The 19,718-nt window shown below is 52.7% G+C and overlaps 1 protein-coding gene across 2 annotated transcripts in view; it reads right to left on the bottom strand.

Annotated features, from left to right (window-relative positions):
• The window catches only part of GRIK3 (glutamate ionotropic receptor kainate type subunit 3), a 240,097-nt gene that overhangs the window by 46,538 nt on the left and 173,841 nt on the right, over positions 1 to 19,718 (bottom strand). For both annotated transcript variants that reach the window (XM_037827695.1, XM_037827696.1), the window contains exons 7-9: positions 18,158 to 18,265; positions 14,825 to 14,938; positions 5,876 to 6,079 (exon numbers count right to left, since the gene is read on the bottom strand). In XM_037827695.1, coding sequence (XP_037683623.1) covers positions 5,876 to 6,079; positions 14,825 to 14,938; positions 18,158 to 18,265 — 426 coding nt within the window. The remainder of the gene's footprint in view (positions 1 to 5,875; positions 6,080 to 14,824; positions 14,939 to 18,157; positions 18,266 to 19,718) is intronic.

Genomic DNA, 19,718 nt, shown 5'->3' with positions numbered 1-19,718 from the left:
TTCCCTAGTTCCCCCCCAGGTTGGGCATGTCAGTCCTGGGCTCTGATGCCTCTCATGCCCCACTCAGGTCCTCTGGCTCCAAGAGCACCCCACCTCCAGCCCCAGGCTTTTCCGGTGGATGCAACTGCAGGATCCTGATTGGTTCCCCTGCCCACCAAGCAAACACAGAAATGCATGGAAGTTGGGGGCCAGTGAACGAACTTGTTCCCCTTCTCCTCTCACCAGGAGAGATGGGCCTGAGACACATGTGGTGGTGCTTTTCCTGGGGCACGGTCTTGTGGACTGAGCCCTCAGTCACGCTCAGCGGCGAGCAGATCACTAATGCACCCTCCTCCTGGCTCCCCCTCTTCTGGCTCAACTTCCCTTGCCCCCACTCTCCCCCTGACATCACACTCCCTAATTAAGTGATGGCCCATAAGCCCCTGCCTCGGGAGCCCAGGCCCAGGCCAGTGCTCAGGACAGTTTTGTTGAGTGAATGGACGAACGGACCATCCTCAGCAGGAAAGTTCACCCCGTGGTCCGGTCCCATGCTCTGACCTCAGTGCCTCTCCTGATACTCTTTGCCCTGAAGACATGTTGTTCTTGTTCCTCGTCCTCTCTTGCACCTGTTTGCCTGGACTGTGACTCCCTGGCAGGCTCTTGCCAGGCCTTTCCTCAGGCCGAGCCCTGGCAGCTGAGCACTGTGTGGTCAGTCTCAACATGGTCCCACATCCTTCCTGCATCCTTCACCTGCTCCCCTGGCCCTCTTCTGGCAGGTCCTGGCGACAGCCTCAGCTGCCACCAGTTTCCCCTGGCCCCAGCCTGTCCTGATTATCCAGGATCTGACCTGCCCCCAAGCAAGCTGCCAGTAGGCTTTGCTTCCAAGTGCCCTGGCCCAGCCCGATGGAGGTGGATTGGGCAGAGCCTTCCCTGGCCATACAACAAGGGCCAGAACTAAGGTCTGGTTCCTGGTTGGGAGATGGAGCACAGAGTGGGCGATGGGGACACATCCTCGACACCAGACCCTCTCCCAGCATACTCTGGCTGGAAGCCAGAGTCACAGCCCACAGCCGTGTGTCTGGGTAAGGTGTGCAATATCACACACTCATTCCCGGGCCCCTCATACGCCAGTGCTTGCTCTGGATGGGCCACAGATCCATTCGGGCTCTCACTGTCTGGAATGAGTCAGGCAGGGGAAACAAGCATTTCTAGCTGCACCTCCCTCCCTGGTCTGCACCCAGGCAGTGATACCCGTCTCAGGGGAATGGGTGACCCATGGCCACTCCTCGTCTCCATCTTGTTCCATACCTCATCTTGGCCCAGCCCCTTCTGTGAGCCAGGGAGTTCTCCTTATCTGGCCATATACACAGTTACAGTGAAATATGACAACTTAGAGATGAAAGAAGGCCTGGCTTCCTGTGGCTTGGCGGCTCTTCATGCATCACCTTAAGGTCGGGCTCCTGCTTCCCCCACTTGCCCCACTCGCCCCACTCTGATCAGGGCTCTGGGAGAGCAGCCAGGACAGGATTCCTGGGTTTCTGAGAACAAAGTTTGCAGGAGGCCAGGCCAGTAGCACTTAAGGAGGTCACACTTAGGCCTGCTCGGGGCACGTTGCTCATTCCTCTTCTCCCTTGACCTCCTGTAGCTGTGACTCTGATTCCGCTCCTCCCCAGCTAGCCACTCCGCCTCGGCTTCCGTGAGCTCATGCTCTCCCCATTCTCCTTCACTGGCCTTGCCAGCCCAGGCATCTTGCAGATTCCTCCCTTTCATCTTCTCCCTGACATAGGCATGCTGTTTGTTCCTCATCTCTTCTTTCCGAGCAATCTCCATCTCCCAAGGCTCCCTAGGCCGAGCTGATGAATCCTGAATTGCTGCCCCCAGCCCTGCTCGCTCCTCTCAGTTCCTGGTCACATGGCCAGTCTCACACTGGTTGTTCCACTGCAAGTCTCACAGGGACCCCGATCCCAACCCAGGCTGAACTGATCTCATTGCTTTACCCAAATCCTCTACTTTTCCAGGAGACCCTTTATCTGGGGATGACACCACCACCTGCCTATCTGTCCAAGCTAACATTCTTTGCCCCGTCCTTGATTCTTTTCCTTTCTTCCCCAACTCCATCTAACCAGTCGCCAGTCTTGTTGATTCTCTCTTCTCCTCTCCTCTCTGCACCGCCTGCGTCCTTCCTTTCTGACTGAAACACTCTGAGTTAGGTCCATGCTTTCCTCCACCCAGGTTCCAGTGGCAGCCTCCAGACTGGCCTCCAGTTTCGCTCAGCAGCAGTGATTCTCCAGTGCCAACTTGGTGATAGCATTGCTTTAAGTCACACCTTTCAGCCATCCACTCTTGGGGGTCCAGCCTGCACACTCCTGCAGCAGGACACAGAAGTTCTGGGTGGCAGGTGTGAGTCTTCTCGTGTTGGGAAAGGCCAGTGCTCCAAGTAGACATAGGGGGGTGGTGTCTTGAGGTTCGCCTGAGTTTCTTGTGAGTTTGATCAATGTGAGTCAGTCCCTGAGGCTGCATATATGGGCTCAGAAGGGCACAGTTGGAATTCTAGGACACTGTGACTCCCAAGGAAGACTGTGGCCGAAGGGCCGTGTCTCCCACTGCCACCTGGTTCGTACGTACTTCAGACAGGAGAGAGTGATGGAAAGAATGATGGTGACCAGATGGTTCCTTCCTGTGCATGTTGCCAAGCATTTTTACTGTCACATCTCATTTACTCTTCCTGCAAACCCTGGGCAGAAGGTTCTTTTATCACCCCTTTCAAAGATGTGGACATGGAGACCCAGAGAGGTCCAATAACTCTCCCATCGCCAGCTAAAATGTGCTAGATCCAGAATTTGAGCCATTTCTATGGAATTCCAGTGTCATAAAAACACATGGGAGGAGTTTAAACCATGGATAGGATGGAATATACATCAAGAGAGGGGAAATAAGAGAAAATAGGCAGTACAAAAGACAGTGACAATTTGGAAGCGAGAGAGGGTAATGGATGGCATAATCACTGGTCGGTCTAATCTCCTTTAGTGCCCCATAGGAAGAGGTGATTTGGGGAAAGGGAGCCTCTCCGCAGGAGTGAGGTGCATCCTCTGGGTGCCCTGCCCTTCTCTGCAACCCTGGCTCCACGGAAGGCCACACAGCATGGGATGGAAGTGTGCAGAGAATGTCGGGGAAGGACTTTCTAAGTCCTGCCGGTCAGAGGCTCCACCCAGGGCCTTCAAAGAGGTCTCGGGGGGGCAGATACTTGTAAGGGTGGGTATTCATCATTTTTACACCTATGTTCAGAGCACTAATAAGGAAGTAATAATACTGCCAAGCCTTAACCACGCTTTCCATGAGCTGCCGAGAAGACTAATTATCTGACGACACTAATAAATGGTTATGATGTTATTAAAAATGGCACCAAGCTAGGATTAATAGGCTCATCAATTGTAGGGAATCGGGTTTAACAAGGTCCCCTGCGTGTCCCATCAGGGCTTGCGGCCTTGATGGATACCGGGCTACCCACAGCACCACCCATCTGCAGGGAGGCCATGGATGAGGCTCCCCTCCTTTCCCCAGCTGAGGGTCAGCTTAGGAAGATCTGGCTGCTGCTGGGTTTTTCTCTTGCCCACGGACATTCAAAGCTCCCTGACAGCTGGAGATGCTGCAGGTGGCAAGACTGGCCTCGGCCCTGCTCACTCGCTTCGGCACACGGCCTCTACTCTCCATGTGAGCCCCCTCTCTCCACAGCCCAGCCCACCTCTGTAAATGACAGACCCACCCAGAACCCCAGACTCCAGAGCCCCGCTCATAACATACGGGGGAGCGGATAAGATGGAGATGCCTCTGGGGCCTGCTGACTAATTTCCATAGTAATTATAGTTATTACTAATAGCGGTGACAACACTACTCCCTTCCATTTACACTGAATTCTACAACCTAGAAACTGCTTCCCCATCGGTTAGCTCCTCCGAGCTGCACAACAAGCTGGGAGGAATGCGGGGTGGATATTATTACTTTCACTGTCAGGTTGAGAAAACTGGAACTCAGGGAGATAAAGGGACTTCCTGAACCCTCTTCCCCAGCCTCTGAGGAATAATTGTAATGAGAAAAATGAAAATAATAATAGCCACTTCCCATCCAGACTATATACTGCACATCCATTAACTTTCTCAGTCCTCTCAACTACTGTAGGAGGTAGGTCCTATTTGCAGAAGAGGAAACAGATGCACAGAGAGGTTAAGAAACTTGCTCAGGAGCACCCAGCTTCTAAGAGGCAGGGTGGGAATCAAGGCCAGCCTGACTTCATGCTCCTGACTGTTGGCCTCTCCTGCCAGACTCCCACAGGCACCCAGTTTCCCGGGGCCCAGGAGATGGCTCCCTACATCAGGCTCTGGCTGGGCCTTCTTGCTCTGAGCTCCAGCTTCCCCACTCCCTCTCAACTCCCCAGGGTCCTCACATGGCAGCCGCCCTCAGGCTGGGGTAGGAGGACTACAGAGGGTCTGGGGCTGCCCGCCCCCACCCCAGAGAGGCCAAGTGAAAACCCCTCACCTTTGGCTGCTGATTTGCAAATTGCAAAGATCTACTGTAGGAGCCGGTAGAGATTGAAGCACAAGGCTTTGGAGGCATTGTGTTCTGGCTTTGAGGCCCAGCTCTGCCACTCACTAGCTGGTACCTTTAACCTCTCCCTGCCTCAGCTTCCTCATCTGTAAAATGGGTGGTAAGGGCAGTCCCTCACCGGGTGGTCAGGAGAATCAGTGAGAGAAGGAATAGAAAGGGTCTCAGACAGATCAGGTACTTGCATTCATTAGCAGGTCTTCGATGGAAAATGCTTACAGAAAATTGACGGTGTTGAGCTGGAAGGCAAGTAATGTGTCTTCTGTGCCAGTTGAGCCTGTACAAATGGTGCCTCACTGAATTCTCACAATGGCCTTAGGAGCTACTTTTCCCTATTTTAGAGGTGAAGAACTTGAGGGTCAGTGAGGTTGGTGGACTTCCCCGAGGTCACACATTCACCGGGTGGCTTGTGGCCTGGGCTCCTTACCACCACTATGCCCGTGCTTTCTGCCTCATGCATGGCTCCCTCTTACTGAGCACTTACTATGGGCTAGGTGCTGTGCCTAAGACTTCACCTCCAGTATCACAACCCTATAATGAAGAGGGTACTGACACGCCCATTTTGCAGACGAAAAGAAACTGCTCAAAGAGCTCCAGTGACTTGCTCCTGTTCACGAAATGAATGAGTGCGGAATTGGGATTTGAACCCAGGGCTTCCTGATTCCCCTGCTGTCGCGTCCCTGGCATGTGGCTCCTCTCTCTTTCTCCCACTGTCCTGCAAGCCTCAGGTCCCTCCCACCAGCTGCCCCTTCTCCCCAGAGCTCTGCCTGCCTGCCTGCTTCAGCTCCTTGCTCCACTGTCCCAGGCAGATAAGAGGATGCCTCCTTGGCGCTGCCATAGCTGAGCTTTGCTCATCCTTTCATCCCAGCCCTCAGTCCCTGGACCATCTGTCTCCCCCACTGGATCCAAAGCACTCAAGGTAGCTGTGGCTTGACCTCTGTGTCCCCATGCTCTGTGACGTGGCTTGTGTGGGCTTCTCCCCCATGTGGCTGGGCATCCTCCAAGACAAGCTCATCCAAATGCCAGAGAGTGGCTGTGTATCAGACATGTGTGTGTATGCAGGGGAATGTCTGAGAGGCTTGAGCAAGGCAGAGAGGCTTTGCACCCCCAGAGACAGCTATAGCACCTTTTTTCACTTGGGGGTCTCCTCCCACTCAGGGCTCCCAAGGGAAAGGCCTTTGTCTCCCTCTTCTCAGCCCCCTCATCTGCCAGGACAGACCATCCTGATGTGCAAACTGGACTTCTCCAAGCCTCCCAGGGGCCCCCCAGCCCTTCTGGCGCTCCCTGCCCGGCTTACGTGGTCGATGAGCTCCTTGACCATGCCGTTCCACTGGCCCTTGTCGTCCTGCGCCCCGTACTTGCCATCCTCCACCAGCCGGATCTCATAGGAGAAGCCCAAGATGTGGGCCAGTTCCTTGAGCAGGTCGATGCAGTAGCCCTCAAACCGGTCATTCCCATACAGGGTCCTGTCGGACTTACGGAACATGACAAAGGGCTCCTCCTGCATGGACAGATGGGAGAGGGGCTGTCAGAGGCTGAGTGGGTGGGATGGAGGCAGGCTTGGGATGGAGAGTTGGACCAGGGCCCCCGTTCATGTTTTTTAAAAAAAACTTGGGGAGCTCAGGTGGTGAATGGTCTGTTTGGGCAGGAAAGGGCAAGCACATTTCCTGGGAGCCAACTTTGTGCCTCACAAATGGCCATCCACTGGAGGGTCCTGGCATAAGGCGGGTGCTCAGAGGCGCTCGCTGATTTAACTGCCCAGCGGGTACACGGCTAGTAAGCCTTGGGTCAGGGATTTGAACACTAGACCTTCTGTTTCCAAAGCCCATGCCCTTTCTGCTGCACCAGGGACATAGGCCAGGTCCTTGGACCAGTAGCATCAGCATCGCCTGGTGACCTGTTGGAAATGCACATTCTCAGGCTCCATCCCTGACCTATGGAAACAGAAATCTTGGGGTGGGATCCACCAATCTGGGCTTGAAGAAGTCTCTAGGGAACTCTGATGCCCTGGCAAGTTTGAGAAGCACTGCTGTAGAAAGGCCTTCATTGAGGAGCTTCCCTGACTTCTCTGCCGACTCCCATTTTCCCATTTAAGAGTAGATCTACAGGCTCCCTATCTTTCTCTCTTTCCAAGGGTCTCCTCAACCCCCTGTGTTAGGGTGTGCCTGAGGAGTTAGCCTGCATTTAGAGAGCATGTACTATGTTCCAGGCCCCAGTATATTAGACGACGAGATACTGCCTGCAGAGGGCCCAGCTGAGCTGAGTGCCCAGCGAACAGAGCCAGTGTTGCCTCATTCAATCTGACTTCACCCCCCTTTGGGGTAGGTACTGGTAAATGCATGTTATAGATGCAGAAAGTGAAGTTCAGAGAGGACCAGCAAATTATGGGCACTCACTCAGCTAGTGCAGCAGGAGGATTTAAACTCAGGGCTGTGTGACCGCAGAGCACGAGCTCTTAACCACCTGTCAGGTTAAAAGGCCCTGATGTGCGTGGACAGGGGATCCTCGGGAAAGAGACAACTCTCTTTGTCTGATGGCAGTGAAGGGCTTTGTCTGATTTCTCATTTAGAATCAACCCCCTTGGGGGACCCTGCAAAGAAGAACTGGGAGAAGAGGCAGGAAAACCAGTGGAAAGAAGCTTTTGAACTCGTCCAGTGTGAGATCCACCACGTGAGGAACTGTGGGCTCTGACGTGGCACAATCCAGTCCCTCGTATATTCTCAGAACCCAGGTTAAGGTGCAGTTCTGTGTTTCTGCTGGCTCCAACCACACAACTGCATGTACAAATTCCGTTCCCAGGTCTTCGTGGCAGAGGAGCTGAACTAGTCCTTAGCAAACTCAAAACATTTATTGTGTTCCTACTACACACCAAGCATGGAGTTAAACTTTTTCCCACAGTCTGTTTGTTTTAAGGTTCACAAACTTGCGAGATAGGTGACATTGTCCCCATGTGATAGATGAGGAAATGGAGGCTCAGAGAAGGTCAATAAGTTTCCAAGGTCAGATTGCTTGTAAGTAGCAGATTTGGGATTTCACAGTTTGATGGAGCTTACTTCCAATCCTTCCCGGTCACCTGGCCCCTCTGCCTGGTGTCACTCTCCTCTCTGTTCCCTGGGCTCAAACTCTCCTGAGCTAATCTGCTCTTCTAGACCCTAAACTCCATCAAGTTCCAAGAGCTGCCATCATGGGTCCTGCTCCTGGACAACCCTAGTCTTTTGATTCACTTGGGCCCCCTCCCTCAGCCACTCGCCCCATTCCTGCCTGCAGCTCCTCAGCTTCTTCCTATTAGCCAGTGTTCCCCAAACCCACCCTTGCAGCCCCATGGGGCAGAATGCCTCAAGCCTCCAGCAGATGGGTGACAGCCATTAGCTGTCAGAATGCACGTGTACGGGAAACCCCACGTCCACGCGTCCACAAGAAGGGCACGCACATAATTGCGGGGGTGTCTCATCCTTCTCTCACCTGGCAGAGCCATTGCCTTGGCGTGGTGGGCCCCTGGGGCTGGGGTGAGCAGTGGAAGGCCCCAGCGAGGACCCTCTGCTCAGGGTCTGGATGGATTTGCTGGTTCCCCAGCAATGCTGCCTTTCAAAATCCCATCCCACCCATGACAGAGATACTCCGGATTTTCAACAGTCCTCTGGGATGCTTCAGAGAAAGAGCTGGGGAGTATCTGAATCCCCGAGGGGACTCTCCAGGGATTCTGCAAAAATCACTTCTCACTCTAATTTAATGTAAAGCTGGAACGTTTGGCTAGACTTCCAGGTTAAATCTCAGGGCCCCCCATCCCCACCCTCTGACCAAGTGGGCAGCTCAACTAGGGAGACAAGAGGAGTTGGGGGTGGCGGGGTGGAAAAGATGCCGAGACTACCTGGAGGAAAGCAGACTTTGGCTAGTCTATACAGAGCCTTTGCACAAATTGTAAAAAGGCTCTCCTGTCCCTGGGCAGATGCTGCCCTGGCACAGGGATTGGTGAGCAGGGCCTGAGTGTGATTTCAGTCCCAGCTCATCCTGTTGATCAGATGCTCTTGTGCAGTGAACAAGCTGCACAACTGTACCTGTTGGTCCTGACTTTAGCTCACGGAAAGACCTGGAGAGAAGGCATCAGATTTCCCAGGAGAACCATCAGCCATACATAGATCCCCCTGAACAAAATCTACTTCCTTCTCTACAATGGAGATAATAAAGAACCTAACTTACAGGGTCGTAGTGAGGATTAAATGAATCAGTTCATGAAAAGGGCTTAGAACAGTGGCTGGCAAAGAGTAAGCACCCGAAAAATGTTCGCTGTCATTATTTATTATTAATATCATCATCATCATCGTCTTCTTCTTCCTGTGTGCTGGTTGGCCTGTTAACTGCCATGACCTTTCCATCCTAGAGACCATGTCCAATGTCACCGAAGGTTAAAAATCACAGAGGGCAGCAGAAAACCATTTCCGGAAGGGTCCCTGAGATAGCTCACTTCCTGACCCTCTCTCCATGTCCCTCCCTGGCCCTGTCATCTAAAATTAGCACTTCATCTGTGAAGCCACCACAGCCCGAGAATCTATACATCTCCATATAAATATGCTGCCTTCGGAGCAGCTGTAAAATGCCATTAATTTCGGGAAGTGCTCTGCGGATGGCATACATATTTAACAGCCAAAGCCCAGGGCATTAAAATGGTGCTCGCCTTAGTAATGTGTCTCCAGACCTGCAACATTTCCTAGGGGGTAATTCTGAACTCCGCCAACTACTTATTCATGGACTATTTCACAATTTATTACTGGAAATGTCCAGACAGCCGATTCACAAGCTCTCTCGGCTGCTAATCGATTGCTCAGCGAAGGTGCCCTCAATTTCATAACTTCACGCTCTCCTATTGCTCTGGGAGAACAGCCGGAGGAGCAGGGGTAATATTTCTCTTCAACAAGTCACAGAAAACAGGGGTCCAGAAAAATAACCTTTTCCAACATTTCGTCGCCAGGGCTCTTGGTCTGGTCTCCTCACGATCACTTACAGTGTTGAATGCTGGGCCTGGCGTTACGCTTCTCACCTGCAGGACTGGTGGAGTTGGAAGAGGGGGTCCTGGGGTTTTTTTTCTCCAAGTGGGGAAGGATCCAGGACTTACTACCTAACAGCTGTTTTTCTGAGGCTTCCTGACTTATGCAATATCAGCCCCCCTTTGCAAACACACCTACACACACTCACGCTTGGGCATCCTGTTTGCCTCGTCCAGCTCAGACACAGAGGCCACGGACGCTGGACCCACGGCCTTGACTTCTAGTTAGAACCAGGACATAGCGCCAGGATGGTTCTCTCAGCTCAGGTCTTGGCTTTTCTTGTTGTTTTTCCCCACTCTCCACCGCTGGGTGCTGGCCTGCCTGGCGGGTGAGTCTATGTGGGGCACGATGTGCACAGAGTGCCAATATGCCCATCGGTGTGTTTCCAGACACCCGTGTGTAGGTAGCGGCCCCACAACCACATGCACGTCGACACCGCTGCTCCCATCAGTAGCCAAAAGAACCCTGAGCCTTCAGAAGCAGGGGCCTCAGGAGGGTGTCGGGAGTGTTTGCTCGGTGTGTGAGCTGAGGTTTGGGGGGATGAATTTTTCATGAGCTCACAGAAGAGTGGAACCAGAACAGAGGCTAGGGTGGGCCGGGGAGGGTGTGGAGGAGGGCAGGCTTCCAGGCTCCTGCTGCTGCTGCTTGAGTCTCAGGAATGGGGAAGGCCTCCTGCAGGTCTGTGGGGGCCAGAGAGGGTGGTGTCAGGGCTCTGTCCATCTGTCTGTCTAGATTAAGAGACCCTGAGCGCTTAGCCCAGGGTGTCAGGATAGGGGAGACTAGGAAGTGGGTTTGGCAGCAAGCCACACAGAACTACTGCTTTCAAGGAAAAGAAAAAGAAGAAACCCCTCTCCTCAGGGGTCTTGGATCCAGGCCCTGTTCTCGGGTGGGGGGGTGGGCAAAGCAGTTTGATGTTCCTGTATTGGTGCCTTGGTCCTGCCTGTCACTCAAAGTGCTGTTGCCCTGACAACACACTCACAGGCGGGCAGGGGCCGTACTCTCAGCAGGAGGTGGCCCTGCATTGAGGCTGCCAAGCATGAGGCTGGGTTTTCAGCCAGAGCAGCTGGGGGCTGGGCCAGGCTAGGGCACCCCCCACAGCGGTGCAGCTGTCCCAAAGAGCCCAAGCTGAGAGCATCCAGGGCACACAGACTGCAGCTGAGCCCTTCTCCCTGGAGCATCTGGACCAGCTCTAGATTTCTGGGGAGCACTAGGCCCTGTATGGGAGTGGGAGTTTCTTGGAGAACAGTGTAAAGGTGGCATGTCACTCCTCTACCGCCACTGGGGATGCTCCGGAGGTCATCCCCTTTCATTCCCCTGCCTTTGGGAAAGACTGGGCTTCTGTCACTGCCCCATGGGGAGAAGCTGTCCCAACCTTCCATGATGTTTGGGCAGTGGGGTGCAGAGAGCTCAGTTGTGGGTTATCCCCAGAGGCACATGAGTGTTTGACACTGCGAGATAGAGCTGAGATGATTGGGGGTCTGTCCACGGGGAATGGGACCCCTGCTTCCAGTGGGTCAGCAGCCATAAGTTGGTCATTTTGGGTCAGAGGTCAAGGCAATTGGGGCCAGGGGTGGGGAGTTATCTTGATGTCAGAACCTGGCCCAGGTAGGGGCAGCTTGAGGAGTTTAGGCATCAGCAGGAGGCCTGGAGCTAGGAGTCGGTCAGGGGCTCAGGGATCACAAACCCTAATCACTTCAGGGCCCAGCCAGGAAATAAAGCTGTAAGAAGCAGCCGCATGCATAACAGGAAGTGGGGGGTCTGTGCTGAGCCAGGGAATGCCCACCCTGCTTTGAAAGGCATTCAAATGCAAATTCAAGCTTATAAAGACTGCCTCTGCGACCAGGGCCAGGGGTCAGCTTACGGTGATGTTCAGAGCTTGGCCTGTGGATGGAAGCAGAGGTTTTCTCTGGAACTCTCTGCACATGAACCTGAAATTCAAATCTGAACTGGATTTCTAATCAATAATAACAATAATAAATAATAGTAGCTATCATTATAGCACATTGATCTTCTCAACCTTATTATTAAGTAGGTACTATTATTGTCACCTTTGTTTTTAAGATGGGGAAACTGAGGCATGGAGTGGCAAAAACATGTTCCCTGGGTCACACAGTTAACAGAGAAGCCAGGACCCCAATCCAAGGGTCTGTGCTCCTGACCGTTGCATGGTCCTGCTCCTGTCATGCCCCTTGGCCATGCCCCATGTTCCAGAAAAGAGCAGCTGCTGGGCTCATATTTGCCTGGGTGCTTGTGGGTGAGGGGCAGTGGGACCAATGCGGCTGTTTCTAGGTTATGGGACAACAAAGCCTCTCTCCTTCCCCAACCCCTCGGGGGCCTGAGAGCCAGCCGGACGCTGGAGATGGGGACTCTGGAGAGTGACTGACAGCAGCGAGTCCAGGACCTTTGCAAGAAGCTTGCAAGAGCTGCAGATCAAGAGCTTTGGATGTCTGCGGGATTCTGCCACCGCTCGATGCAGAAGGGTCTTCCAGCACTGAAAGCAGGCTGCCGCCATTTAAGCACAACTTAACCCCACGGTCTTTCCAGGTGCTTGTATTTTGCATCCTTTTGGTCTATTACCTTTAGCTTGCCTCTCAGTTTTTGGAGTTCTGTTTTGTAGCTGAATCACCTTAGCTCATTTAATCATCCCTCCTAATCTCTTCGTACTACTTTTACCTTTTTTTAAAAAAATCTTGCCTGGTGAAAAGTGTTTTATTTATATCTCACATTTTATGCAGCCCTGCTTTTAATCTTTCACCACCTTTTTATTATTTTATTTTTATCCTTTTATATTTTAACTTGGTTACACTTTTATCCTTTTGCTTTTTGACATTTAGGTTTTACATTTTTTTACCTTGTCTAGTCGGAGCTGTTAATTATTTATTTTAATTTTTCATCTTCCTTTTAATATCCTTCCTTTTCATCTTATTCCGTCTTTTCATTTTCTCTTTATTAGTTTCCTTTTAACATCTTTTATTTCCTTCTTTAACTCTCCCTTTATCTGTTCTATTTTTAGAGTCATCAGTCTCCACTCTAATCTCTTTGTTCTTTTTGTTTGTTTATCTTTTAGATTTTTACATTACAATTTTTTTCCTGTTCCTGCTGAGATCTTTGGCCTTATTGGTTTCAACAATCTCATTCTTGTAATTTTTTACTTAACAAAACTTCAATCAATAAAGGCAGGCAGGACGTGTGGCTGTCTGGAGGATACTAGTGCGGGGGGTGGATCACCCCAAAGCGGGCCAGGTGTCTCCCCAGCCCTCCCGTCCGGCTCTGTCAGCAGCTTGCCCATAACCTTGAGATCTCCATCGCCTTGCACGTGGATTCTCTCAAAATTCATAGCCCTGGGGCCTGGCGATGTGGCCCATGGGCTAAAATCCTTCCCTAGAAGCGGACAGTACCGCTGGTGGCTGCCGTTCCCCGGGATTCTGGAAGGGTGGGTTTTTTTCCTCTGGAATCCTTTCCTGTTCCAGGAGTAGGTCCTTCACTCAACCGCTGGGCACATGCATGGTGAACTAAAGGGGAGGGCACAGGACAGTCCAATAGGCCTGGGTGAGCGGCCCCAGTGGGGAGGCAGTGGGGCAGACTCCTGTCTGAGCGCGGCGGGAGCAGCTCGGCCCAGCTCCCAGTTCCGGCCCGTGGCAGCCTCACTTTACCCGAGCACTCCAAACTGGTGGAGCTCCCGTTTTTTTTTTTGCACAGGAACAACCTCAGCACCTGGTCCTTATAAACATATTTGCCTTATTATGAGGAGAAGCTGGCTAGAGCCAGAATTGTCCTCAAAGGACCAAACAACCCGCCCAGCTTGGATCCTCAAGGGTAGGGCTGCATCTCTGAGAGTGTCTGCTCTGAGCCTTTGGACACCCAGAGGCCTTCCAGGAGGGACTGGGACGTGTGGAGTGGGTGCAGCACTGGTCAGCTAAAGGAAGCTGGTGGCTCCAAGGTGTAGAGAGCCTGGGAACCCCCAAGAGTCACTTCTTGGGTTGAAATGGCTCAGGAGAAGAAGGAACCATTCAGTCCTGTTGTGTCAGTTTGATGTATTATGTCCCCCAAGACTCCGTTTTCTTTGACGCAGTCTTATGGGGGCAGATGTATTAGTGTTGATTATACTGGAATTCTTTGATTGAATGTTTCCATGGAGATGACACTCAATCAACTATGAGTGAAACATTTGATTGGATAATTTCCATGGAGGTGTTACCCCGCCCATTCAGGGTGGGTGTTAATTGGATCAATGGAGTCGTATAAAGGAGTTCACAGACAGAAAGACCTCAGAGCAACTGAGAGTGACATCTGAAGAGGAACTGCAGCTAAGAGAGGAAAAAATGCCCCAAGAGCAATATTTTGGGGAACGCCATTTTGAAACGCAACCTGGGAGCAAGTAGAAGCCAGCCACGTGCCTTCCCAGACAACAGAGGTTTTCCAGACGCCAAGGGCCATCCTCCAGTGAAGGTACCCTATTGTTGATGCCTTACCTTGGACACTTTATGGCCTTGAGACTGTAACTTTGTAACCAAATAAACCCCCTTTATAAAAGTCAATCCACTTCTGGTATTTTGCATCCCAGCAGCATTAGCAAACCAGAACACCTGGGGAATGGAGAGACGATGGGGGTGTGATTCCTCTCAGGTAGAGGGGCCGTGGCTGACAGCTCTGGGACAGGACACTGAAGTGTGGCATGTGTGTGGGCTCCCCAGCAACCCCTGGGTTCTCTGGGCAAGGCCGCAACTCCCACCACAACTGGGGTGACACACGGGAAGGGCCTTATCCCTGGCAACTGAGGTGGGAGAGGCAGATTCCAAGTCACAGTGCAATGGGCCATTGGACCATCCTTACTGCCACCCCCTATCGTGGCTTCTACTCAGTTTTTAGTGGCTCAGGGAGTGGATGGGGGTGAGATGCAGTCCCCAGAAGGCCAACCTGCCCTGCCTTCGGGAAGTGTCCACCCCCCTGTCAACCCTTGGGGTCCTTGGGCTGTGGCCGTGAGCAGATTCTCTGTGTTCTGACTGCCCCCTGAAATCTTCCTGAGTCACTCCAAATGTTGCCACCTCCCTGCAGCTCCATCTCTCCCCTTCTGAACTCCCAGCGGCTTCCTAAGAGGTACCTGGTCTGTGATGGGTCAGGGGGGATGGAGGGGTCTCTCCAGCCCAGACAGACAACCCACCCCCAGGTCAGACATCCCTCCTGCAGGGGCTGCAGGCTCTTACCAGCACTGTGGTGACGATGAGTGATCTGTTTGTCAGAGAGTCGGTGACGTTGGGCCCTCGGCCCTTGGCGACCTCCGTAATGTTGAGCCCCTCTACAGGACTCCACACCCCAACCTGGATGGGCAGGCAGGCAGAAAACAGAACTGAGCCCTTAAGCTCTCCATCTTGTCTCCACATCAGCAATGCCATCAGCTTTCAGAGTGTCACCAGTATCCTCACCCTCACTGCTAGCATGCTTTGAGCTAACCATTCTGACAACAGCCCTGCTGCCTCCCCCTTCCCTGAGAGCCCCCCAAGTGCCTGGTCCCCTGAGGTCTGCCACCTCCCCTTGCTGGCAAACCCAACACCCACTGCTGGAAGAGAAAAGCAGGGGGAGATGGCAAATGCAAAGCAGCCCCAGGGAGCCCCTGGGAAAACCAGCCTGGGGCTGAGTAGATAGATGCCCAGCAGGGGTTGGGGAGAATCAGGGGTCTTGGGTCAGGCTAGGCCCTGCCGTGGGATGGAAGGCAGTCACTCCAAGCCTGGTGGGTCCCCCATTTCCTGGGGGAGACCCTGGATACCCAGTTGCTCAGTCATTAGGTCTTGGCTTCAGTGCCAGTGCCTTGAACATCTGTGGAAGGAGGAAATGGACAGTGAGGTGTGTCATGGTGCAAGAAGGCAGGCTGGGGCAGGAGAGTGGCCTTTGTAGCTGTTTTGGGGGTGATGGGACAAGGAGTGGATGATCCTCACTGGGGGCCTTGGAGGCTGCTGGCTTAAAAGCAGTTTTCTTTGAGGTTTTCCTTCCAAAACTGGAAAATACCCTGGCCAAAGTTCCAAAATCTTTCTCCTCGCCAGTGTCCTTGTTGACATCAGGTCTGAGCCTGGAGGGAGGCAAGGAAGGGCCAAGTTTACAAATCGTCCTAAAACTTTGGACCTCTTGAAGATCTTTGTTGATTCAGCTCTGCTCAGCTCTCCTCCCATCTCAGCTTTGCTGAGGAAGATCTCAGCAGGCCCACTCTGTCCTTGGCCCAATTGGTGGGGAGGGGGGCCCAGGAAACTTAATCAATTAAACTGAGGGGTCAAATGCAAACATCCCATTAAGAGAGCTGTGCAAAGCAGATAGCAGAGAGACATGTAATTATGCTTGGATAATTCTGCCTTAATCCTCCCCAAGCCACCAGCTTGAGCTGGCTGGATTAGCGATGACCCGGCTTAGCAAACAGAAGTCATGATCCGGGAGGCAGGGTGGCTGTGTTTGGGGGGCTCAGCAGATTAGCCAGAGAAAGAGGAGAGGAGATAAGAAGACAAAATCAAAGAGGCTGTTCTCTCAACTGGGCCAAGCATGAGGGGCCAAAGTGCATGGGGGCAGGAGGGGCTCAATAAATACCTCAACCCAGCAAGCATCTATTGAGCTCCAACTGCATGCCCTACCAAGCACCAAGTGCTATAGGATATGAGAATAGTTGTGACTGAAGAGGCTCCAGTTGCAAGGCCCATTTTCAGAGGCTCTCTGCTTGCAATCTGGCTGGCTGTGACCAAGCGCCTTTGGCAAGTGTCTCTGCAGGCCAACCTTTGCCCAGAGAGAGCAGAGAGAGATTTTTTTGAGTATAAGCAATGGTCCATTTGTAACACTTGCCTGGAGGGCTGTTGGGAGGATTCGGGTGCTGCAGATGGAAAGGGTGCTCTGTTACCAATTATTGATGCCTGCCATGGGCACAGGAGCGGGGAATGGTGGTGGCACGTGTGCCACCTAGTTTTCATCCCCAGAACCTTGGGCTTTCCTTAGAGATGGGTAGCAGAGAGGGCAAAGATGAGACACCTACATGAGTGAATATAGGATTTCGGGAGTACAGCCAGAAGAGGAAGTGAGGTGTCCATCACTGGAGGAATTTAAATAGCAGCTGGAAGATTACTTGATGAGAACTTGCAGAGCATGTATAGGGTTGGACGGGCAGCCCTCAATGCTCTTGTGAGTGAAGGACACAGCCCCTGTCCTTCAGGTGCTGGTACCCTATGTGGTAGCAAGATAGCTGCAGATGACCGGCCAGGCTCCCCACTGGTCCTTCCCCTGCACATTGGGCCCCAGGTGGGACATGCAAGGCTCAAGAGCCAGTGGAGGAGCCACGGCTGCAAGGTGCAAGGAGTGAGGTCTGTGTCAGTGGGAATGAATGAAGCAATCCAGACAGAGGCCACGGCCGGCAACCAGAGAAACTGTGCCGGCCAAGGCAGGAGGGTGGGGGTGACACTAGACTGTGGGGTAGGTTTCTGGGAACAGCGGAGATGAAGATGGGGGGAGAAGTTGGGGCTTTCTTGGAGAGCCTTACAAGCTTGGCTGAGGGGCTGACAGGTAACCACATGGCACAGGGCAGCCATTGGAAGTTTCAGAGCAGGGCTGAACTGGGCTTTGGCTGGCTTCATCTGTGAGTATACTCAGGGTGGCTGGAGGGCTCGAGGGTGGAGGTGGGGGGAGCAGGTCAGGGGTTAAAGTAATCTGTGTCAGAAGCCTGGACCAAGACAGCACAGGGGAGGGGACAGGTGGAGACTCTGGAAGGCCCAGAGGCATCCAGGCGGTCCCCTTAGTTTCCTGCTCCCTGAATTTTATACTTTTCACTGCAGGGTCTGAGACCTGAGACCAGGCTGTCCTGGGAGGCAGAGTGTGGCTCCGTCCCTGTCCCCAAGGTTCCAGAGCACACTGAGAAGCAGGGGTGGACATTAAAGCTCTTTGCTGGCTCAGAAGCCTGACTTTGAGAAAATATGCTAAGGGCCCGCAGGAATCAGAATTGGCCTCGTTGCAGACATTTCTACTCCAGTCAGATAGGAGGCTCCAGTTCCAGGCAGGTTCTGCTCTTTCTTGACCAAATTCCCAGGAATCAGAGAGGCCTTAGAAACCTGGAGTGGGGGGAGCTCAATCACCTCGAGTCTTCCTGTCAAGCACTCACCCTATCTTTGCTTAAATACCTCCAATGACAGTGAGCTCACTACTCACTACTCCCTTGATCATTAGAAAGTTTCTCTGACCCAAGGACATGTCTGTCCCAATGTACAGGACAGCCCTGCAGGGATAGAAAGACATGGTATGCCTGCCCCATGAGTCTGTTAGTACTCTCCCCAGGCTAAGCATCCCCAGTGGCCCTTGCTCACAAGGTGACAGCTTGGGTATCTGCCAGAGCCAGGCCACGAGGTTCTGCACCTCTTTGATCTGATCAGGCCCTCCTGTTCTCTGATGGCCCATGGCTCTGCCGGGGTACAGGCCACATCAGGTCGTGTCTGGGCCTCTTGTCTGGGGTCTGTTGTGGGGGATTTGGGGAGCCCCGGCCCCCCTCTGCCCGGCCTCCCTCTCCTGTCCCCACGCACCTTCTCCAGGCCGTCCTCCTTCAGACTGATAATGTCCAGATCGAAATCTGTCCGTAAACCGCTGGTTTTGTTGAAAACAATCCGTCCAGTTAATCCTTCCCATTGAGCCTGCCGGAGGGGAGAGGGCAGAGCGGCAGTTCCTCGGGCTCATAAATCATCATTCGGTACAACCGTACAATGCTTCATTTTAATTACTCCTTGCACCGATACTGTTCCCCCAAGACCTTGATTAATTAATAATCACCTCCATCATTGCTCAGGCTGCGGTGCGAGCCAGCGATTTCCATAAATTCTATTATGCTCTTTAGCCAGCTTTACATTTGCACCTTCTCGTGTACAACATCGATCTCGGATGTGCCCAAATGAGCCCCCGCCTTGACGCCATGGGAAGGGGGAGCCTGTGTCAGAGCCCTGGAGAGGGGCGGGGAGGCAGGCGGGCAGAGCCGGTGCGGATGAGACCTGCCGAGAGGCAGAGAAGCCAAGAGTCCGGGCCTGCATGGCCGTCCATCCTGACACCTGGAGTCGTCCCCAGAGAGGAGACCAAGAAAGTCACCCCACCACGCCCAGCCTGGGCTCCAGCACGTCACACTTAAGAACTCTAGGGTCAGATCGCTGGTTCAACCACAATTAGCTGTGTGACCCTGCGTATTTCATCTCACCTGTCTGCCTCAGTTTCCTCATCTGTAAAATGGTTCTAATAATACTACCCATCTTACCAAATGCTGTGAGGGTAAAATGAGATGTAAAATACTTAGAACAGTGCCTGATGCAACATAAACTCTGAATCAATGGCAGCTTTGTTTTTTGTTGTTTGTTTGTTTGTTTTGTTTGTTTGTTTGTTTTGTCCTTAACATTTTAACCCAGAGAGAGGCAGGCAGAGGTTCGGAGAAGACATAATACCTAACTGAGAAAAGCTCCATCTTCTAGATCAAGGGCCAGCAAACTACCGCCCATGGCCAAATCTGGCTCACCACCTGTTTCCAAAAATAAAGTTTATTAGAGCACAGCCGTGCCCATGTGTTTGTGTGCTGTCTGTGGCTGCTTTGTGCAATGGCAGAGCTGAGTAGTCACAACACAGACTGCAGGGGCTCACGAAGCCCAAAATATTTACTATCTGGCCCTTTACAGAAAAAGTTGACTGACTCCTGTTTTGGATAATATCGTTCCTGTGGACTGAGAGCTTTAACTCTACAAAGGACTGTCACACTCGTCACCTCACAGCAGCCTGGGAGGTGAGCCAGGCAAGGATTGTGGTTCCCAATTTACAGACAAGAAGGGCCATACATCACCCAAGCTCACGGAATGAGTAACATGTAGAACTAAACTAGGACTCGGGGTCCCCAGGGCCCCCAACCCTCAGGCTGGACCCATTTCCCTATTCCTTTCCTCTGCAGTTAGGATGGCAGCCAGCACATAGCTACAGGGCCTTCTGTGTCTGGGAAGGGAACAAACCCCACAAATCCTGGAGTCCTTGGGAACAAGAGGAGGGGAGAGAACTTGGGAGCTCTCCCAGGTGCTGGATCTTTGGGTTGGAGGGTGGCTGGGGAGGAAGGTTGCCTGG

This window comes from Choloepus didactylus, chromosome 2 (assembly GCF_015220235.1).
Source record: "Choloepus didactylus isolate mChoDid1 chromosome 2, mChoDid1.pri, whole genome shotgun sequence".
Taxonomy (NCBI): Eukaryota; Metazoa; Chordata; class Mammalia; order Pilosa; family Megalonychidae; genus Choloepus; species Choloepus didactylus.
The sequence above is the reverse complement of the archived record's forward strand: the minus strand, read 5'-3'. Positions and strand labels throughout refer to the sequence as shown.